We start from the raw sequence: 23,318 nt of genomic DNA, 5'->3' as shown, positions 1-23,318 counted from the left end.
TTTCTTGCAAATTATGGCAAGGGTGGGAAGAGCTTGAGCAAAGGAGCTGGATGGAAGCTGGTGACTCTCACTGCCAAAATTCCAGGTTGAAATCAAATCCTTTAGTAAAGTTTCTTAGGCATGGAAAAAAAAGATTTACAACTTCAACAGAATTGTAATTCTACCAAGAAAAAGTGTCAGTCAATCTCTGTTACTGTCACCAAAGGATCTGAAGCTGGCTTTATTCTATTTCTTTCTCTTTTATATATGGGGTGGGGGAAAAAAATAGCAACAGGAGTTTAAAAAAATTGATGAAGCCCTGACCCTTTAGATTCCATTTATAGTCTGAGCCGGAATGCCATCCCCCTTGACTAGTGAACTGTCCAATCCAGCCGCATGTGTCAAGATTCTATTAGGCACTAAGTGAAATATATATGCATGCCCTTATACCATTTAACAGTCTGGGTCCACCTTCAAGACACTGGGCTGTGGATCAACCGAACCACCACTCCTCTTCCAAAAATCATTTTGACAGGTTCTTTTGGAGGTGCTCCTTCTCTTTTTTTAACCCATCCTTTTAAACAAAATGGCACCAAAGAAGGACGTGAAGAAACCAGCGGCGGCTGCTGCCCCAGCCCCTGCCCCGGCCCCTGCACCTGCACCTGCACCTGCTCCAGCCAAACCCAAAGAAGAGAAAATTGACCTCTCTGCCATTAAGGTAACTAAACAGGTGAATTGTTTGGTCACTGAAACGTCTTTCAACAGGAGGGGACTCTAGAAACTTGTAAAGGAGTCTGTTTTTCATTGAGAGGAACAGCAATACTAAATGAACTCGTAGATTTGGAGAGAAGAGAGTTCTGATTAGAAAATAAACTCTAGCATATAATTTCAGTAAAATTACTGAGTATGCTCTTGTATGTGGAACTTATATTTTACTCTATTTTTGTTCTCTAGTTTCCTTTTTTCCCTGAATTGTCAAAGTGCAATTTAGGGGGAAAGTATATAAGTACAAAGTGTGTAACTATAAAGATGTTTTAGAAATACTTAAACCAGTGTTGTTTTTAATAAAGTCTCCGTGGAAACTGGCTCCCTCACCTCAAAGCTACATCAAAAGGAAAGTTTGAGCCCCTACCTGTTTCCAGAGGTTTAAAAGCAGCTGATGACCCAGTTGTCCTGGATGTATTTATTCAACAGCTGCTTTATTTCATCTGAAAAAGAGAAGATTTTGCAATTCAAGTTACTTCCCCCTTCAGCTTTGCTCGATAAAATTTGATACAGCAGTAAATGAGATCTCAGTGCAGACAATTAAGCACTCAAGCGTTTCAGTGACTATAACTGTCATCTTGTTTATTTATATGCAGTATTTAATTCAGAATATGTGAGTTGCTTCTAAATGACACTAACCGAAAAAATATGGTAAAACTTGTTGGTTATGTGGCTTTTAGCTATGTCTTTGAGCTCTTGCATACTGATCTTGAACTAAGGAGAATGTGATTGATTTTTGTGTCAACACTTTGCTGTGATCAAGGTTCTCAGCTGCCGAAAGATTATCTGCTTTTGGAAAAGTGACGCACTGAGTGTGCCTGTTCCCCTCAGTGACGTGACCCATCACACGTGAACCTTCTCCTCACTCCCTGGCCTCTCATTGGCCTGAAGGACAGTTTGAAAATCTTCATCTCAACAACCCTGCCTTATATGGAAAACTAATGGGTAAAAATGCCCATGAGGTGATCTTTTCACTTCAGACAAATGTTCTGTATGTAATAAAACTGAATTTTGCTAACTTAACACTATTTACTGGCAATGACAAAGCTGACCTACAAATATTTTATTGGCTGTCTTAGTATGCTTGTAGCTTTTTAAAAATATTCCTGACATAAATATTGCATTAGATTACTGTTAGATATAAGTGATGAAATTAAATAAATATATTCATAATTTTCACAGCATTCCAGTTAAATATGACACTTTATGTTTCAAAGTAGGAGTAGATCATCATAAATATTTTGTTTTGAGTTTTAGGTAGCTGAAGTCGTATTTGAAAAAAGTTGGTCATAGAATCAATATTGGTTTGGAACTATTCTTGATAAATATCCACTCAGGAGAAGAAATGTCTGTCAGATCTTCTAATAAATGTTTTTCTACCTTGAGAACTGCATGCATACAATTCATTAAGAGGAAACCAAGTTTTTCATCTCCAGCAACCCTAATTAATGTATCTTTATAGATGCATGCTGATTGCATTATACAACGAGCGTGATCCCAGCCCTCCAATAATTCTGGTTGTTTCTATTCTTTGACTCTCCAGTCATACTAACATTAGAGATATAAATCAGTGTCAAAGCTGTTCCTCTTTCTATTTATTATGATTTATAAGACAACATCATCTCTTTGTATCTGGGACTACAAGCATCTGGAAAGGAAAAAGCAATGTCTTAAGAAGAAAAAGAAGTGTCCTACCAATGAAAACAGGCATTAATTGTCTTCCCTGAGGAATCATGTAAGAATAAGTAAATAAATAAAAATTTAGTTTGGCAGGTGAGAAGTCTCCAAGGAAAGACAAAACATCACTTTTTTCATCCAGAAATTAAATCAATTACTTACTCACAGTCAACAGAGAAGTTCCGCTTTTCTGAATCTTGAAAATTGGTTTCTCCTTCCATCTATATGTTGAATTAATACCAGTACAAGCTGGTACAACTAAGCTAAAGAAGGAAATACTCTTAGAGAGCCTCCGTAAAGATGAGATACACTCCACTATTTCATTGCAGAAGGAGAGCTATGGATCCCGGTATGGGACACAAACCAAAAAGGAGAAATCAAATGAATCTAGAAGAAACAGAAGGAAATTAATCTTTACCTTTCATTCAGAGAGCCCATTCCTAATAGAAAGAGAAAAAAAGAAAAGAACAGAATTGAAACTAACTTATTTTAGTAAAGAAATTTAAATACTTTCAATGATTTGCGTTCATCAACGTGAAATCAGTGCATATTTTATAGTATTATAGCCAAAGAATGTGATGCAACTTGAGAACTTTATAAAATTTAATTCCATCCCAGTAGGTAACAGGGCTAATTAAAATGTACATTAAAACATTTCATATCATGATGCTTTTAATCTCTTAATTATGTTTCTAGATATATTACCTCATATAAGTTATAAACTTTTTTCAAGCAGAGAAAATGAACTTTAAAGAAATTAATAGAGCTGTTATATGTGTTCATTAACTTTCTGAAAACTCGATAAAGAACAAAACTTAATTGGATTTTAAACTTTCTTTCATAAATCATATAAGATTAGAAAGCTAGCTGTCCTTTAGACTTTGAGTAATGCTGAAGTTTAAGTGTGACTATCTTTGTGTAGTACTATAGTCAGAGCAATAGTCATATTTAATGCCTCAAAACTGTTCACAGATATTGCCTATGTTCCATCTAATAATATACCATGTTTAATAGCCGTATATTTAACTCCCCATAAATTCTGAACAATCTTGGATAGATTAATTAGTTTTATCAGTTTCTTAAATGTGCTTCCCAATTTGATTTCCTGGTTTGTTGGTTATTTGTTTAGAACATTTCTTCAGCTGTTTTGATATAAAAACCTTTGATATTCTCTGAGGGAATGCTTACCTGATGTCTCATTTCCATGGATTTTCTATAAGTGTTCTTTTCAAAGACACAAATATTGTTGATATTTGAACACTAAAGTTCCTGTTCTGAGTGGTTCTAAGTGCCCTTTGCTTTCAGAGACCTGAGACTTTGAGCTGCAATACCCAGACTAAAAGAACACTACCTGACAGGATCTCAAGTGTAGGAATTAAAACCCACCATGAGTGTGGTTATAGGTGCAAACACAAGAATTAACACTGGTTGCCCAAAACCGCACCAAGGGAAATACCAGAAGTTAGTAAGTAATGAGATGACCGTGTGCCTGGATTTTAAAAAGATCTTCCAGGTGTAAGTGAATTTTTTGCATGATGCATGCCTTAGCTGATATGTCAAGATTGCTGTGATGGGACTTTGAATCATGTTTCTCATTGTGCTGCTTAAGTTTTAATTCTCATTGTATTCACCACTCAATCAGGTCATCCCTGAGTAGCTACTGCGGGCGATATTACAAAAAGCGGGAAAGGTACAGAATGCATTGACAGAAACTCACGGTAACAAATCCCACAGCAACAATTGACCACATACTTTGGAAGATTTAAACTCTCAATTTAATGGGTAAGGTGGAAATCTAGTATTCCCAAATATATCTATTTATTGAAGGGTATTCAGTGGAGGCAAATATTATGTATACATGGCAACACCTGACTTGTTCTGGTCCAGGTATAGGATTGTTTTGGTTAATCTATAAATTCTTTTTTCCTCACTTCTAGCAAAGCTAATACAAACCCAGTCCTACTTAGAAGAATTGTTAAGAAAATCAAATGAGGTCAAGGCCCATGAAAGGTTTTGAAAATTATAAAGTTCTTTGTAATATAGCAAGCAATATTCATTGTGAATTTACTCTGTGGCATATTATCTTATTTAGTCCTCAAAACATTACACTGAGCTTGTTTTTAGCCTCATTTTGCAAGAAAAGAAACTGAGCCTAAATGACGTTCAGTGTTATGTCCATGATTGAATCACTAGTAAATGATGTAGCTAGGATTTAACCTGGCAGGCAAATCCAGAATCAACTGGGTCAACCATATCCTAAACTGCCTCCTGTCTGTAAAGAGTAAGTTGCTGTTTCTAACAATGTTTAAAGGAACGTTCTTTGCTCCTAAGGGTGTGAGGCAGCATGGTTCTTGTATTGCTCTGCACAGCCCTGTGTAGCCAGAAGAGGGGGTGACAAGCACACATCAGAGCAAGTTCACCAAGACTTTTGACCTTAGTCGTTAATTACTGTTGTGTTCTTCACATTTTCCTCCTCTCTTAGCACCTGTTGCTGACAGTTGCGTGTTCTCTTTTACAGATGGAAAGTAGAATATTAGGGACCTAGAAAGACTCCTAGTCACTTTGCTCCAGCAATCTGTAAAAAGGTATAAATGGAACATGGATATTATAAACGCGCTGTTGTGAGTAGATTGGTAGTTGCCAGGGGAAATGATGAAAAGTGGTCAGAGGATACCAACTTCCAGTTATAAGATGAGTAAGTCCTAGGGATCAAATATACAGCACGGTGACTGTAGTTAACAATACTAAGTCTTGTACACTGAAAGTTGCTACGAGAGTAGATCTTAGAAGTTCTCACCACAAAGAAAAAGAAGATAACTTTTTGAGGTGATGTGTTAATTAACCTTATTGTGGTAATCACTTCATGATAGTCATGCGCCACATAACATTTCAGTCAATGACAGACCGCATACACAATGGTAGTCCCATAAGATTAGTACCACACAGCCTAGGTGTGAGGTAGGCGATGCCATCTAGGTTTGTGTAAGTGACTCTATTATGTTTGCACAATGAGGAAATTGCCTAACGACACTTTTCTCAGAATGTATCCCTGTCGTTAAGCGATGCATCACTGTGTATACATATATCAAATCATCACATTGTCCACCTTAAACTTACACAATGTTTGTCAACTACATCTCAATGAAGCTAGGAAAAAGTAAACTTCACCAAAGTATTAAAAAATGCTGTTAAAATGTAATGAAATCCATTGAATTTTAAAGTAATTTTGTTTTTGTTTAATTAAACTTACAAGTATCAAACCAGACCTCCAAATTTTGCCATTAGGCTAATTATTCTGAGGTTGGTATGTCATCTCTATTTTGTTTACAAATAAATAGCAAATATAATGCCACATGTATAATGATCAAATCTTAACCTTAACTAGTTTAAGGAAAAGAACTAGAAAAAGAACACATATAGTCCACTTCTAATTAAAAGGAATGGGTGAAAACATTTATAAGTTGTTTCTAAGTTTTCTTTATATAGTTTTAAAAGTTTGTCTCTTTTTATTCTAGCCTTTCAAGAATACAAATTAGTTTTTAGTACACCTATAATGTCAACCAATTGCAGTATTATTCCATTTGCAGTGTGAATATAACCTCAGGAACAAATCAAAAATTATTTGAGACTGTCACTAGGTATCAGTATCAAGTGTCCACTTTCAAACATCATAGCGGTAAAAAAAGAGAACAGGTGGAACAGAGGAGGAAAATAGTAAAGGGCATTCTGTAACTGTCTCTAAAATTATATTTTGAATTATATGCTGGAAAACTGGATAATGTCTTTGCAAAGTAAAATGCAGTTCGGAAAGGAATAGATATGGTCACCAATTAAAGTGAATAGCACTTTTAATTTTAAAGATAATGAAATCTTTGCAAGACAAGGAGACCACAAAGTGACAGTGCCAAATTTAGCCTCTCGACATTTTAGTGCTGCAAATGAACCCCCTGGCAAGTTGTCTTTAGAAGTCGTTTCATAATTACCCAGCATTAAACCATCTGACTCATGGAAATTGTGGAAAGGATTATATTTAGTCTGCTGATATTACACTTTCCCCTGCTTCTTTTCACACTGAAATACTTTTTGTAGGAAAATAGGATCTTCTATAGTTTGCTTCTAGATCAATTTCCACAGTCTGCTTCTCACCTCAAATCAGAATTGGGAAGGCAAAAATCGCAATATACAAAGTAGTAATGGCTTCCATTATACTAGGTAAAATTTAAATTATATGGATGATAAATCTTTGCTATTCTAGTCATAAATTAATAATAGTGAGTTGAAGTCACAGAGGAAAATTTTCCCTAAATATAAAACCACATCATATTCCACTTTATGCTCTTCCTTCACGGTGGTGAGTGAGTCTCTGGACCAAGTGAGTGCCCAAGGGCATACTTTCCCCTGTTTATAACACCCTCAACACGCTTGAACATGGTCTTATGGAATTATATTTTGTTCAACTCCTCTTTATCTAAACGACTTCAAAATAATACTGCTTATTGAATTCTTAGGCACCCTGCCCTTTGCCATCAGAAAAAAGTGAGTTGAGGTAGATTCTACTGACAAAACGATGGAAAACTCACAACCTTGTAGAACCATAAGCAACCCTAGAAGTCATGCAGTATAATATTTTATATTTGAAGGAGCTATTACTTAGATGAGAGAAGTTATTTAATCAGAAGACATGATTTCTTACAGGAGCCAGACCAGAATTCTGAATGCTTCAATCCCCATTGACTTCCCTTTCCAACATATCAAAAGACTTGAAATCTCTAAAATATGAATGCCATTATTCATTTGTCCCTGTTGTCACAAAAGGAACTTTTGTTCTAGATAAATAGGAAAAATAAGATACTTACACTTTCTTAAAATGCACACACAAGGAAATTTTCTAGCGTTCATATTTGAAAAATAAAAAGAAGGAAGGAACAGAACTACAACTTGGATTTTTTTTTTTTTTTGAGGAAGATTAGCCCTGAGCTAACTACTGCCAGTCCTCCTCTTTTTGCTGAGGAAGCCTGACCCTGAGCTAACATCCGTGCCCATCTTCCTCTACTTTATATGTGGGGTGCCTACCGCAGCATGGCGTGCCAAGCGGTGACATGTCCGCACTTGGGATTCGAACCGGCAAACCCGAGGCCGCTGAGAAGTGGAACGTGCGAACTTAACTGCTGTGCCACCAGGCCAGCCCACAACTTGGATTTTTGGTAAATTACATGCAAACAAATGCACGAAGTAGAGAAGGTACAACTCTCAAGAAATCTTAAATTTATTTATCAGTTACTAACCATGGGAAATCTGATGAGAAATTTGAAGGGTAGACTTAAGTCATATTTTTAAATTTTTATTAAACTTCACTTAGCACTCTCTGTTAGTTCTTGTAGGTCTGAACTGAGTTATTTTAATAATTCAGCCTTTGCTCTAATATGACTGCATTCACTCGACTAGGCTATACCTCCTGGGCAGAGAATCACTGATTCCCTCTTCTGTTCAGATCAATTTAGCCAAAATAGTCATTTATTTTCTCTTATATTAGACAACCTGGGCTGGTACTGTGTTCTCATTGTTCTTAATTTCTTCTTTTTATACCATATTATAGTCACCAGCTTAAGTATATCCTTTGTTGAGGTAAAAAAAATGCAATGAAAAACATTTATTTCTTTTCAATTAAGTGGGTTATTCCAAAGCACAAACTCTCAGAGTTCCAAGATCGTACTTCCACTAGTTTTTTATGGTGATTCCTAGTAACTCTGTTGAGATTGGAGTGAAAATTAAAGTTAAGTTTTCCTTAGAGTTTGCATACATTGAGTCTTTGGCCCCTCTGCAGGCATTAAACTGGAGGACACGCAGCAATGTTTTCTCGATTGAAAACTGGCCCTGGTTAGATTAACGTCTTTACTCAGCCTCACCAGTCATTAACCCCATTATATTTCTCAGGGACGATGATGTTCTTTAAAGACTGTACTCTGTGTTCCTTCGAAGGGCTTTTTCCCTCAGCATTCAACATCACATATCTCCCAAATCATCTTTAATTGTAGCTCTTCTTATTTTGCTAAAGCTTAAGATACATCAATTCCAGAGCCTAGTTTGATTAAATGCATTTTGATATTTTTCCTACAAATCAATTCCTTCTATATACCAGCAACTTTATATCATCTTTAATTATTTAGCCAAATCTCATGATTACTATTAAAAAAATGTTTCTCAAAGTGAGAAAAGATCTGTAAACAATGCAATGAAAATCTTTTAGTACCAGTACCTTGTAGACTACTACTTATGTAAATCCAGTACAAATAGTACATGAGTCACAAAAATGTAGAATGTAGTTATTTTACTAACAGCCTAAGTTAAGTATGTAGGCTAAGATGGAAAAACCTTTAAAAAAACAAATTGAGCTTTGGCAAATTAGAAGTCCTGATGGTAAACTTATGTATAAAGTCTAAGGAAAGGCTCTGGAAATATAAGCACACACACATCAATAATTCAAAATGAGCGTGCCTACTATGTGCTTGGCAGTTCTAGGTGCCAGAGATGCAGCATCGACGGAGAATGTATGCACCTCCTTTAGAATGTCAGCTCTTTGAAGGAACTGAAGAAGTTTCTCCCCTCAGGGAATATAAGATTCTAGAGGAGGAAATTATGTTTGAAAGAGGAACTTACTATCCACATGTTCTAATGATTTTAATTTAATGAAAATGTGTTGAGCATCCAACATAGGCAAGGTAGAGGCTAGAGTAGGACTCTCACAGAGTGCACAGTATAAGGCAGGGCTGTGCTCCAGGAGGGAGAGTGGGGTAGGCCTGCACCCGGCTTACACCATGGACAGAGGTTGTCAGCAATGGCCTGTGCTTCCCAGAAGTTTAGAGTCCGGAAGGTCAAACTTCTTTCAGTGGGAGAAAGGAGCTAGGTAGATAGACAGAAAAGGTTCTTTCAAGAAGAGGAGATTTTATTAGAGCTTTGAAGACTAGTTAATTTCTAAAAAGCAGAAATGAGAGGAGAGCGTTCCAGATCAAAGAGACTTCCATCTAACTTTTAAAACAAACCAAATGATGACATAGCAGACTAAGTCCAAAATCAGCCGACATTTTGTATTTATAGCATGCCTCTGTTCAAAGGGCTGATTACTTCATTATAACACCGAGGAAGAGATGCAAGAGAAAGTTGTTGTCATCTGTAAGAGGATACCAGAGAGCAAATAGCATTTCCTATTTATTCTGTGAGCAGAGCATCTAAGTCTTTTAACTTTTAAACTATAGTTTATTCTCTGCACTAGACTAGATTGTAGCCTGCTCTACTGTTGTCAATCACTTGCTTAACTGATTACTGATTCTATAGATACCAAAAAAAATCTAAATTCTCATTCTCTCTGTGATAAAGATATAGAGAAAAACTAGAATGAAATAGTTTGACAACTACCTACCACTTCTATTTCAGTAATAATAAGCCTTTACATAACATCCCAGTGATTAGAAATAACTTATTCATACCATAATACATCTTTTAAAATGACTTTCCAGTTTACTCAACAGATTTTATGCAAATTGACTGCAGTTTATATGTATTCAAGAACCAATTTTTCTACTCAGAAAGAAAAATATTTGAAAATGAGCATTATAGAGGGCAATTTTGATGAGCTCAATTTGTATTATTTATAGTCATTAACTCTATTAAAGATATATGCTGGTTCTCAATATAATCGTAAGACAATTCAAATTTAATGACAATACATAAATATAATTACAAGACTAAAAAGAACACAAAGAAATGTGGTCATCTTAATGGTTTTAAGCTGTGCACCAAAAATCATGAGACTCCAAATTAAGCAATTATCAATGGTTACAAATTTCCACCTTTGTCTCTCCCTTTCATTTTCCTCTAATGATTCAAAGCATTTTAAATTTTTCTATTAACTTATATTTCCAAACAACTTCTCAAAATATCAATCCATTTGTGAAACTACATACTAATATTTTTAAAATTATATTTTCAGTCCTCATTTGGGGACTCAAGACTCTGTGATAATTTTTTCACTACTTGTAAACGTTGGGCAAAAAGTGATATGCATTTAAATGTTGATTTCTTCCCAAATGGCTTGAGGGAAAGCTGCAAAGTATATGTCTGTCTTGCAGGGGAAGACTTCATGCTTTTTGTGACCATTACCTTAAAAACAGTTACTGAAACAGTACTTAAGTTAGCACTTATCTCCAGCATACTTTATGCCTGTTAACTGCTTTAAATGTGTAGAAAACTGAAGAATGTGTAGTCTTCAGTGGACATCCTAGGACTGATCTTTTCCCAGGACCATGCTAGGAAGGGAGTTGCCCCTATTTTCAGGTAAGCTGCCAAGAAAACCAAAGTTATAGTTTAAATTTCTAAGGTACAACTTTGCATTCCACAGCCCCTGCTTTGGGTTCCTTCAGTTCTCAGTCTGGAGACTGAGCCATAAAATGTTTGATACAGCAGAAACACAATCAGCACGTTCTAGTAAGATTTTAGTAATCAACACATTCTAGTAAGACTCTAGTAAACTTACACAAGACTTTTAAATTTTAAAAGAATATGTATAGAAGGAGAGAAAAAGAATGTAAAAATGGTCTATCCATTCTCCTTCATAGAAGAACCTAATTTTTTTAAATTAAAAAAATATGACTAGTCAGTTGACACAAAGATAACAGAGAGAAAGGAGAATACCCACCCCTAATGTAAGAAAACTAAGGAGAATGGCGAAAATGGAGATTAAACCATCCTGGCTTAGATAAGCCCTCTACTCCTGAGAATACAACTACAACTTGCAGAAGAGTGGCCTTTAATTGGAGATTTCAAGAACTGACCGATTATCACTTGGGTGAGCCCTAAGAAACATGCAGAACGTGCATGGCCTTTTCAAGTCCTCTGGACTTTACCATGAAGGGTAAAGCTTCAGAAGTGTTCCTTCTATAGCAGTTGCCATTTGAAACCCCAAACCAGTCCCACCCTGTAAGTTTCATTAAGACCAAAACTAGCTGACTTGAAGTTTTCAAAGTCCGTAATTCACCCAGAGAAGGGGTCAGGCCCAGCACTTGGAGAAATCCTAAGCTCCCCTGCCACTGAACAAATGAGAAGCTTCTTAAAGGAAGACACTCCAGGAGAACATCTCTGGGATAAAGGCCATAAAAGTACTGACGGTCTCAGTCTCACTATGGCAGTCCAGGCCTAGGTTCTGCTTTCCTAAAAATAGCCCTCAGGGTGCAGAGCCCTCCTTCTCTTTGCCCTAAGAAAGCTAAAGAACTCTCCAAGGGGAGAGACCGCTTCTGTCTGAAACCTGATGCTAGCTGTGAGGTCACAGCTTCTCCAGAAATAAAAGGCAGCCTCAGCAAGGGAGGTGCCCACTCAGGAACTGGAGCAGCCCTCAGCTCACTCTTCAGCAGCGCCTCTGTGTCGCAGCCCAGCAGCTCATCATGGTGGGTCCTACGAGAAAACTATTTGTCATTTATGGGCAGATGTAAATAGTGGATATGATCTTATTGAGAAGAAAGGCAGATGAGGAGTAGAATTGAGGAGAGAACATATTCGGTGTGAATCTGTGGAGTCTACTTTTGGTTTTTTGAGGTGGGTTGAGGATGGAAGAGACCAATTTGAGCTATTATGCCAACTGGAAAAATACATCCTACTCCCAAAGCAGTACTTTATGCTTCACCAACTTTTGCTCTATCACATAAGCTTTATTATATCTAAATTTAGAAACCTGCAACTATAGCAAAATATTATACTTTAAAAAACAATTCAATGATACTAATATCTAAAAATAAGTGAACTACTTCCGATGCCTTGGGTAAAATGTGGTGGCTGAACAGAAGAAAAATTTAAGGTGATCTTTTTAATGCAGCGTATCTGTACTTCTTAATACAGTGTATCTATGTTAGACATCTTAAATACACTGCAAATGATGATATTATTCAAGGAAGTATTTGCCTTAGCACTTGTTAAATCATTGATTCATTTGTTAAGATACAGAGAGATGTTCCCTAACTATCTTTTGCAATAGCTTTTTATTTTTCCTAGATTCAAAAGTGTCCTAAGACAACCTTCTTATTCTGTGACACTTACATGGCTTCCTAAAAATCTCAGAGCAGAGAGTACTCATTCTTCTGTCAATGCATTTGAAAGAGTACTAGTTGTTTCTTTCTTTCTCCCTCTCTCTCGCCTCTGCAGTCCTTCAGTGCTGACCAGATTGCTGGTAAGTGAACTGAGCTTTGCTACTCCAGATGTAGGCAGAGCACTGCCTAGCGTCTGAAATATCACTTAGTTCCAAGGCATGTTGCTGTGTGGCTCAACCTGTCAGTGTCCAAGCTATCCCTGAACTCTGTCTGAAAAGTAGGCTTACTTCTGCAGCTTGCTTGGAAGACGACTCAGGAAATGAGCTTGGATACACTTAAAAATCAGGACTTTTTTTGGTTAAAATATCCTTTGTGGTTAATTTCTTTCTAACAGATCGAGTTCTCTCAGCATCAGCAGGATGGTAAGTTGTTAATATGTGCACACTCATAAAGATGGTGTGTAAGAAAGCCAACTCCCTTGGAACGAGATTAGTGCTCTTAATTATCCCCACCGGTGTTGTCACTCCAACTATAAATGCTCTCCACCTGAACCTCTTGATTATAATCAGTAATCAAAGGTTTAAGCAAACAAAAGATAAACACCACAAATACGTCCTTGTATTCACTGATATATATATGATTTCTCTGATATATACATATTCACTGAAATATATATATATATTTATATATATATATATATATACACTCAAAAAAAGGATCTAGATTTCAGATGGCTAATTTGCTAATCAAATTCCTAAAGAGAGATTTGGCAGGTCTGAATTGTTCAATTTGGAAAATAAAATGGATTATGAAATTGTCTAATTACCAAATCTACACAACTTCAGTGGGCGTCATAGTGACTTGAGAGAAATAGCAGGTGAAGTGGATATAGACTAAAAGTGAAGTCAGAGACAAAGAGGGAGGAAAGTAATTTATCATAAAACTGTGGAAGGAACATTAGGTGTCCCGTGATCCATCTTAGAGATGTAAGAAAGGCTCCCAGAGAGGTGATGGGACTTGCTCAAGGACCCAAAAACTTAGTGACAAGATCAAAATCTGGCATTAGTTTAAATGAATTAGACATTTATTTCATAAATACAATTACTAACCAGAAGACCTCAAACTCTTAATATTTAAGAGAATCTGAATAGTTTCCCTGACACTTCCACTTTTTTCCTTTGGATCTTTGAATCCAAGAGATCTCGTGCCCCACAGGACTTTGTTCTTTCACTACAAGTGGAGGGAAGAATGTTTTATGAAGTGAAAGTGCCACATATTCAAATACACTGAACCATCTATAGGAGGGAGGGTGAGAAAAAAATTAGTTGTATGATATGGTACAAATTAGAATATTTGTCATAATAATAAGTATGTATATATTATATATGCTATGATATATAATATACAAATAATTATAATTATAAGTGATTAATAAGGACCTATTCAAATACTCAGTTCTCTACCTAAAGGATTGCACATTTCTCAGTCTATTTCAGTGTCTGGAATATCTCATGTTCAGACATCAGTTAAGAAAAAAGGACATTTGCTGTAGTACAGACTCACATGTATCTACCTCATGGATGATGGCCTCGTGTAGACAGATTAGATGATCCGATGACTCAGAACTCAAGACTATTTGAAATTATACGACACAGGACTATTTTTTCTTATTGAAAACAGTTGATGATTCTCTAAAATTTGTTTGATTTAAGTGCATTTTTATCTAGTGATGCTGCCACGTAATCAGCTCCTGCCTCCCAGTCCTGTCAGTTATCTAACTTACGGTGTCATTTTGACTGCCAAACCATGGTAGGACCGAGCAATAGAAGACTTCAAAACCCTTGCATCGACAGAAGGACTTCCTGTTGAGTGTTAAACCTGTTACTCCAGTGTATGAAATGGGTTTTCCAGATAGAGGTTCAGTAGACATTGGTGTGGTGTCCTGGTTTTCTCTTGCGCCGGGAAAGCAAATGCAAACATTTTAGAGATAATGGACATCCTGTACTTTCAGAATGAGTGAAGACTCCCTTTGTTGGCTTCCTTGTTCCATGACTAAAGAGTTTTGCTCATGGCTGCTCTCTTTAACTGTATCACAAGTTTGGAGAAAAGAAAAGATAAAGAAGAAGCAAAGAGAAAATTACAGCATTCTAAAGGTCTAAGTCCTGTGCTGTTCAGTAGAGTTACCACTAGCCACATGTGGCTATTTAAATTTAAACTTTAATTAATTAAAAATAAATACATTTAAAAACCTATTTTCTGAGTTACACGAGTCATATTTCAGTGCTCAAGAGCCACAGCTGGCTAGTAGCTACCATTTTGGGCAGCCCAGATATAGAACATTTTGATCATCACAAAAAGTTCTAGAACACTATCGTTCTAGACCAAGAGCTGGCAAATTTTTTCTTAAAGGGACAAATAGTAAATATGACCGTACATATGGCTTTATGGAAGTCCAGTATCTAAAAACAGCTCTCTCGTTGAGGTGTCAAAACAGCATAGATAAGACATACATAAATAGGCATGGCCGTATTCCAATCAAACTTTATTTACAAAAACAGGTGTCCAGCCCCCAGGCAGGAGTTTACAAACCCACGTTCTAGACTCTTCAACAGAATAACTAATCCTTAAAAAATTGGGAAGAAAGAGAGCAATCTTTCTGGCCTTGGCCTTTAAATCAACAAAGGGGCTAATGTCAGAGAGATTTTATTACAGCTCATAAAAATCCTATTCCAATATCAGCATCTGAGCAGGGTCACAGGGAGCCCTCTAAGCAATCTGTGCATGAAAGTGTGGAGGCAGTAACAAGAATAGTTTAGTTTCACATGTCCCTTAGAAAGATGAAAAACAATATTTGACTAATGATCCCAAAGTGCCTGCAGCATGGTTTTTAGATAGACAAATGATCTGTAATAGTCAAATTGCACAGAATTTGAGGGGGAAATTTTAGCAACAAATGGTAACATGATCTGCAGATGGTTATGAATATACTGTCTGGTACAATCTTAGATGAGGGGATAGAGGGACAGTAAAATAGGATATTTTGCTGAGTAATCAATCTAGATAGCATCTTTTGATCTGAGACCATTAATGGCCTAAAAAGAATGCTTTCACCTCCACCAGTTCATTCACAGACGGATTTTTGAGTGTTGTTGGTATTAAGTCCAACAAGTTGCCATTGGCACTTTTGGGTTCCCCGAAAATTTTCCTTAGTTTTGAAAGTTCAATCAAAATGTCTTTACTGGCCCTCAAATCTGTAGTACCACCCCTTTCTGTCCTTTTGGTGTACACTTCTTAAGTCATTGTTACTGTAATTCTGAAAGGCAAAACCAGTCTTATCAAAAGAGAATGAGAAAATTTGGGAAAATAAGCAACAGAGTGATTGTGATAAAAATAGACAACACTTTAAAAATATGTGCTTACATACACACACGAGTACAAGTAAAACTAGGGCAATGTGAGTAAAATTGGTGAAGTCTATCAATGTGAATATCCTGGTTGCGTTAGGACATATACTATAATTTTTCAAAATGTTACTATTGGGGTAAAGTGGATGTAATATTTAAGAGATCGCTCTGTATTTTTTCTAAAAATTGCATGTGAATCTACAGATATTTTCATAAAATTTTGATTAAAAAATGTGTACTTAAATTCTAAAGCTAATATAGCAACATGTCATATGTATTATCTGAAAAAAGAGTGAAGTTTAAAGAGTTTACCACAGCGATAGACCCAAACAAACATTTCTCCTTCTGGACCAATGATACTAGGAGCCTGTCAGAGTCACACACTGAGTGGTTAAATGCCACTATGGAACTTAGAGCTTTGTCTCATCTTTCTAAATTTTTTTTCTGAAAAATGAAGTTACTCCTGAAGAAAAGTTGTTAAGGGGAGAGTCTAGGAAATTTGTTCTTCAAGAGGAGGTTTTTCTGTATAATTTGAGAAGTTTGAGTTAACTTCACATAACACAACTCCAAGGGAAAATTCGCTTTCTTGAAATTTTATTAACTTTGTTAATTATATAAGAAATTATATGAGGAATACTTAAGATTTCTCAAGACCTCAGAATTTCTTAACCCGGTCTTGTTTCCCAGGCAGATGAAGGAAATATGAATAAACAGTACTAGGAGCTCAAATCTCCATATCTGATTAATAATACTACGTGACTTGAAATTGGAAATCCTGCTTTAAAATAGTCTCAAATAGAAACGTCAAAACAGTTTGCCAACAATTGTTTGATCTAGGAAAAGGGAGAGTCCAAAGATAACAACTTAAGTGGTTGGCAAAGTTATAAAATAGAGGAGAGTTTGAACTGGATCCTTGATGAAGTTAGGCTTGATCTACAGATCTGAAGTAGAAAAAAGAACCCTAATTCTTATTGCTTCTTGCAGAATTCAAGGAGGCGTTTCTCCTGTTTGACAGGACAGGTGACTGCAAGATCACTTTAAACCAGGTTGGTGATGTCCTGCGGGCTCTGGGCACAAATCCCACCAATGCAGAAATCAAGAAGGTTCTGGGAAACCCCAGCAATGAAGGTAACCATATGTTGTTCCAAGAAGTTTGGAAGTGTGTGTTTGTGTGTGTGTGTGTGTGTATGTGTGTGTGTAAGAGAAAGAGAGAGATTTATTAAGAAATAAGTTCTACAGAATGTGACTTAATTTGCTCCTGAGGGTAAGCATTCCTCTTGGCCATTTAGAGTCTCAGTTTTTTCCCTCATAAACTAACCTTCCTTTGAGAATTTGCAAGCATGATAAAATTCCATGCTAATGAAAGGAAATAATATCTAATGCTAACATCATCATCATCCTGTCTAATGCTCATAATTTAAAGGTTAATGAAATGAAATAAGATTCAAATCTGCATATCTTTTTCAAACCTTCAAAAGCAAAAATACATTTTGCCTTTTTTGACAAAGATGTTAAGTGTGGCTCCAACACTATGCACTGTGTAAACAACTCTATGTAAGTTACAATGGCACACTTCCAGAGCTCTCCTCTGATCAAAGTTGTGGAAATCACAGTGTTTTCAGAAGACTGCAGATCCCCGCTGACTTCGTCCAGCACTCTGTCTTTTGATTCCCTGCTGCTGCGACCCTCTTAAAAGAAACTCAGCTATCATAATAAGGAACAGACAGGATGACATCTTAATAAGAGGATTTTCTATTTCCAAAGAGTTACAAAAAGATTGAAAAGTCTAAGCCAAAATCTGCATTCAGTCCCCCAAGGTAAATCCTGGGACAGAAGTCAGCGAGATACGTAAGTGGCAAAATTGCAGAATTCATTTGCTCGACACAGTGATCCAGTCATTAGTCTGGACCAGGATATTTTTTTTAATCCTAACCGTTCATGGCAAAGCATAATAGCCTTTTGAAAAATACCACCCTGAACAAAAGAGGCAAGACAAAACTGAAGTCTTTTCAAGTAGATATTTAGGCTGTTTATCTTTGACATAAAGAAAAAAAGGAAGAGAGGGTAAATAATCTCTTTTTTTCTTGATAATTGAAAAGAATATTGTCCTTTGTAACAAAAGAAAAAAAAATCTCAATTTTAAGGACTCCTCCCTCTAAATCAGTCTGCTGGAATATTCCTCAAACTTCATTTTCTTTGGAGGAAAATTTCTAGGTAAATCACGCAAAAAGTAGCTGAGAGCATAAGATTACATAAGAGAGCAATAAGCCAAATCTTGTTTTTTACATGCCATTTTCTAACTTATCAAACATCTATCTTTAATGGAATTATTAGGTAAATGCTCATTTATTCAGCATTCAAATTTAATCTTTTTAATATTACTCAGTGTCCTAGATTTCTATTCTATAAGGAAGATGAGTAAAAGGGAATTTTGATGTCAGGGGCCCCTACCCTTATCCACCTGCATACATCCGGCTAGTGTGTTTGGTACTTTTGCTGTGAAAGCTATTTACCTTCTCAGAAGATACTAAAGAAAGTCTCATCATCTCCAGGCCTCTAAACTGGAAAGACGTCAGGAGATCACAAAGTCTTTGATGCACACACTCTCTCCATAGGCTACTTTTTTAAATTACTTAAAATTTTTAAAAAATGAAGGCCCTATAAAAGCTCAGGACAAAGGTGGAATAGATATTAAAGTTCAGGTAAGTTTTACTATATTTATATGCTAATGGATTTATTATATCAGCGTATTTTTATATTGATTCCCTGGTATTTATAAAAAATATTAAATTGACAATACCAATAAAATAGTAGCTAACACTTACTAAGCACTCAGTTTGTCCAGGTATTGTAATGAACTTTGCATGTATTATCTCATTTAATGCTCACACCGACACTATGAGGCATCTCTATCTCACAGACGAAAAAGTTGAGGCACAAAGAAGTTAGGAAATCTGCCAGTGATCACTTGCTTATGAATGGTGGATTGGGAATTAAAGCAGAAGCACTAGGACCCCAGAGCTCATGCTATTTCTACTACCAACTTTTTGTCATCAGCAATTTACCAACTGAAATTTAAGCTATAGGAAGATTTTTCAGATCATCTAGAATGAACTTTCAAGTTTAACTTGTGACTCAAAGATGGCATTTTATAGTACTAATAGCTCTCCAAATTGCAATTTCTTCTAGAGATGAACGCCAAGAAAATTGAATTTGAACAGTTCCTGCCCATGCTGCAAGCTATTTCCAACAACAAGGACCAGGGCAGCTATGAAGACTTTGTTGAGGGTCTGCGTGTCTTTGACAAAGAAGGCAATGGCACAGTCATGGGTGCTGAACTCCGTCATGTCTTAGCCACACTGGGTAAGGAGAATTTATCTCACGGGACCTAATAGAACATATAGGAAAGAGCATAACTAAGAGGAATCATGTTATAACCAATATACACAGAGGAAAAGACTACAGAGGAACAAGGAAAAAGAATGCTTAAAAGTCAATGAGCATTTCAACTGGCCTCAGTGTCAATGAGTTTGTTTGGAGAGATGGTAACTCAAATTACTGATAATGAATAAGTAAAGTATAGCATTGTAATTCTTATAGGATAGAGTTTGCATGATCAGGTATAATACGCATTTAATTAATTCAGTCAAAACCAGTTAATTGACAACCTACTAAGTGCCAAAGGAATAGGAAGAGTTTGGTCCGTATCCTCCAAGAGCTTAGTCACTGGTTTCCAGAAGCCCAAAACTGATTACTTATGCTGGAACTTTACAAATGTCCTCTGACCTTCTTTCTGAACAAAGAATTTTGTTTCATCAGGTGAAAAGATGAAGGAGGAAGAAGTGGAAGCCCTGATGGCAGGTCAAGAAGACTCCAATGGCTGCATCAACTATGAAGGTACAAGCCCATGAGCTCTGGTGGTCACACAGCACCTCTTAACTGATTGGGTTGATGATGGACTCCTTTTGAGCTTAAAATAACTTCTTTTTCTCGACCCCCTTTATTGAACCATACTCATGCCGTTTATTATCAGTTACATAATACCTCTAAAAAGATAGCCCGTGAGAATCTGACTATATATGTAAGATTTATTCCAGTGGGTTTTAGCACACCTGTGCATTGTTATTCAGCTTAAAATGTGTTTTCACCTGTGTTTTTCCTTGTTAAATCTTCATAACATCTCTGTAAGATAGACAGGATTTGTGTCAGAATAGAATTTAATAGAATATTAAAGTTGGAGAGTTCTCAAAATCCTTTACAGTAAAAGCAAGCAATTATGAAAATGAGGAAACTGAGGGCCAAAGAGGTTTAGTTTCGTAGTGAAGGTCACATCATTAATGGCAGGTCTGGTGCTTAAATTTCATTCTTTTCCTTGTCTAGTGTTCTTGCTTAAATCAAAGTCATCTCACAGTAGCCAATTATCTGTTTCCTGCTACCAATTTATAGCAGCTTCACTCAGAGGGTCTGTAAAGCAATACACTACACAAAATAAAGATGTGAAATAAAGTTGCATATAATTTGTAAATTTGAAAGTTTCCAATAAAATTGAGAAACTTATCTATCCCCCCAAAAGACTAACCTAGCTACATTTCAATAGACCTATGTTGATAGCTTTGATGTAAATGGAGACTTATGAAGTCTTAACAACTTGGGAAAAAATAAGAAAAAAAAAACAGAGAAGGGAAGAGGGGAGGGAAGGGAGGTGGAAAGAAGAGGAGAGGAGAGAACAAGATGGTACTAGAGGGGATGGGAGGAAACAGAAGAGGACAAGAGAAAAGGAAAGTACCCAGCTAGCATATCTTCACCAACAAACTTGACTAAATTTCACTTTTTTCCTATAAACAAAGTTTTACATTTGGCTATTGCCATAAATACATTACATAAAGAAGAATCATTCAGTAAATATTGTTTGGACAAGTGGATAGTCACCCTGAAAATAAAGTCAGATCTGGATCTTATATCAGGATAAATTTCAAATGGGTCAAAAATTTAAATGTAAAAGCTATAAGCATAAAAGCCGTGGAAGAATTATTTTACAACTTGTGGAATGGGAAGGCCTTTCTAACACTAATATAAATCCAAGAGGGCATTACAACTTTGACAAATTCAACCACATCATTTTTTTTTAAATCTACGTGGCAAAAGCCACTAGAAGCAAAGTCAAAGACAAGGGCGAACCAGAAAAAAATTTGCAATCAATATCAAAAAGAGCTCATTTCCCTAGTAAAACAATACTACAATGTCATAAATCCAATAGAAAGGTTAATAAGTACATGAACAGACAATTCATGGAAAAGGAATTAAAATATATATGAACATATATGCTAAATTTCACTAATGATAGAAAGAAATGTAGATTAACACTACACTGAAATACTGTTTTTCAATAAGTTGATTGCCAAAGATTAAAAGTTTGACCACACTTTGGGTTGAGGAGAGTGGAAACAGGTGAGCTCATGTATACCTGTTGGGAATGTAAATCATTAAAATCCCTAGGTGATGATGTGGTACTGTTAATTCCAGCAAATCTTCCTCAAGGGATGTCGTCTTTAGATGCACTTGCACTCAGGTGAAGCTGTGGATACATGGTTTTCACTACCGTCTTGTTCATAGTAGCCAAATCTTTGAACAACTTAATGTCCATCAATGTAGAATGCATCATATAGATTCCGGTACATCTCCACAACGAAATTCCCCACAGCCCTAAAAAAGAATGGCACTCTTGTTTACAGTTATAGTAATATCTCCAAGACATACAATTAAGGGAAGAAAGCTAGTGCAAAGAGTTTATAGAATATGCCGCCATTTGTGTAAAAAAGGTATTTAGAAACATTTATTTGTATTTTCTTATACATGCATACAAGCTCCACCAACTTAGCCAGAAAAAGAGGAAGTAGATACCTGGGAGACAGTAGTGAAGGAACATTTTTTTGTTATAAACTCCTTCACACTCTAAAGAAAAACATTTTAACAAGGCAAATGTGTCACTTACTAAAAAAATTAAATTTACAAAATCAGGGGAAAGGCCACAAATCCAGCATTAAGAACAGTGGGCTGTACACATCTTAAAAAAATAAACTCTAGTGTTATAGCTAGGAATAATTAGGATTCGGCTAACTTGCTAAACCTCTCTTTTATTAAATTTGACTGTTTGCTTACTCTAAACTGTCTGTATTGTTCCTACAGCTTTTGTCAAGCACATCATGTCTATCTAAAAGGAGCTCTCAAGGTATGTGTCTGTTCCCTCTTTACTATATAAGACTTTCTCGATGTTGTGTTTTTAAAAAATTTAACAGCCTCACTTTATATTCTGTGGATATAATTAGTATTGGTTCTTAAGCAAGTGTTGTTTGTATTAACCAGAAAACATCAACTGTTTGAAATGGGGTTTTTTAGAAATGGAGCATTTTTGTATAAATATATAAGCAAAAACTTCTGAGGTTCCATCTATAAACCCTGCCTTTGCCTGCACTGTAATTATATAGGGGAAATTCAACAAGCCAGAGACTAGTTAATTAATTTAGTTGGAACATAACACTAATAAAAGCATGGGCCTAAGTTCTTTGAACAACTGACACAGTTTTTAACAATTACTGTTCTAGAAAACCGTGTTTTCACAGTCCACAGTTAAGGAGTTGCAACCAGGTTTTGACAACTAGGAAATGGCTTACCTTGGAAGTACTGGTTCATTTAGTGCCTTTTGTTCTTTTACATTCACATTACTTCCTCCCCAGTTTCCTTTCTGAGAAGATGCAATCCACATCTACCTTGTTTCCCTTTTCCTTTTCAGATCAAGCGTTGTTTAGGAAGACTGGCTGGAAACTCATTTTAATAACACCCACGACCAACTGTCCAGATCTGTTTACCATCATTCAGAAAAACAATGTTAACCATTCTAGACTGAAGGACTCCCTGAGTTTTTATATACCTTACATATCTCTCTGAAGTGTATTCATGCTACATGAACCAAGTGTCTCCTGCTCTAGACAAGATGGAGAAAACACCGACAATCTCAAATCTGCGCACCACTCCTTATTTTCCACCATGGGTCAATGAACATCCTTAAAATAATGAATCAATAAATAATTTTGGTCAGTCTGGAATGTGCAGCTTGCCTTGTGTTTTTGTCTTCTTGCTTAGAGAAAATAATGTTTAAAACCTCAATTCTTTTGCTAATGTACAGAATATTGATGAATTATAAACTTTAAAACCATTATAGTCTGCATAGCAGTAATAAATTGGATAATAATGATAATCATGTATTATTGAAAAAGTGAAATAGAGAACCGAGGAAATTCAGATAGGATCTGAGACATTTTAATGTAAACTGTCCAGGGAATTTAAGACGAAAGCAGGTTTCTTCAGTTTTGTGTAAATCATTGTGTATATTGCTTAATTTCTTTCACTTCTAGTGACAATC

The 23,318-nt window shown here is 36.0% G+C and overlaps 1 protein-coding gene and 1 long non-coding RNA gene across 5 annotated transcripts in view; one reads left to right on the top strand and one right to left on the bottom strand.

Moving 5' to 3' along the window:
- The window catches only part of LOC103567835 (uncharacterized), a 50,547-nt gene extending 47,739 nt beyond the window's left edge, over positions 1-2,808 (bottom strand). Inside the window, exons 1-2 of one of the 3 annotated variants that reach the window (XR_011540155.1) lie at positions 2,584-2,808; positions 1,112-1,187 (exon numbers count right to left, since the gene is read on the bottom strand). This is a non-coding gene — a long non-coding RNA (uncharacterized lncRNA). Of the gene's footprint in view, positions 1-1,111; positions 1,188-1,383; positions 1,510-2,583 lie in introns of those variants that run through there. The other 2 variants (XR_011540154.1, XR_011540153.1) reach the window with 2 other exon arrangements.
- On the top strand, positions 14-23,004 carry MYL1 (myosin light chain 1). 2 transcript variants are annotated; one of them, XM_008544581.2, is made up of 8 exons: positions 4,064-4,203; positions 7,387-11,858; positions 12,610-12,634; positions 16,883-17,026; positions 19,088-19,261; positions 19,718-19,795; positions 22,085-22,127; positions 22,689-23,004. In XM_008544581.2, the coding sequence occupies exons 2-7, from the start codon at positions 11,856-11,858 to the stop codon at positions 22,111-22,113; spliced, it is 453 nt and encodes a 150-aa protein (XP_008542803.1). In that variant the 5' UTR covers positions 4,064-4,203; positions 7,387-11,855; the 3' UTR covers positions 22,114-22,127; positions 22,689-23,004. The 2 variants fall into 2 exon arrangements, with proteins under 2 accessions (XP_008542802.1, XP_008542803.1); XM_008544580.2 differs by lacking the exons at positions 4,064-4,203; positions 7,387-11,858; positions 12,610-12,634 and adding exons at positions 14-697; positions 12,889-12,916.
- The last annotated feature ends 314 nt before the right edge of the window (positions 23,005-23,318 follow it).

This window comes from Equus przewalskii, chromosome 5 (genome assembly GCF_037783145.1).
Source record: "Equus przewalskii isolate Varuska chromosome 5, EquPr2, whole genome shotgun sequence".
Lineage (NCBI taxonomy): Eukaryota > Metazoa > Chordata > Mammalia > Perissodactyla > Equidae > Equus > Equus przewalskii.
This window is presented reverse-complemented; position numbering and strand designations above follow the sequence as displayed.

Bases quoted from the DNA above. Each gene is read 5' to 3' on its own strand.
- MYL1 (XM_008544580.2), top strand. From the start codon at position 566: ATGGCACCAAAGAAGGACGTGAAGAAACCAGCGGCGGCTGCTGCCCCA. The intron at 12,917-16,882 runs GTAAGTTGTTAA...TGCTTCTTGCAG, and splicing joins CTCTCAGCATCAGCAGGATG to AATTCAAGGAGGCGTTTCTC. The intron at 19,796-22,084 runs GTACAAGCCCAT...TTGTTCCTACAG, and splicing joins TGGCTGCATCAACTATGAAG to CTTTTGTCAAGCACATCATG.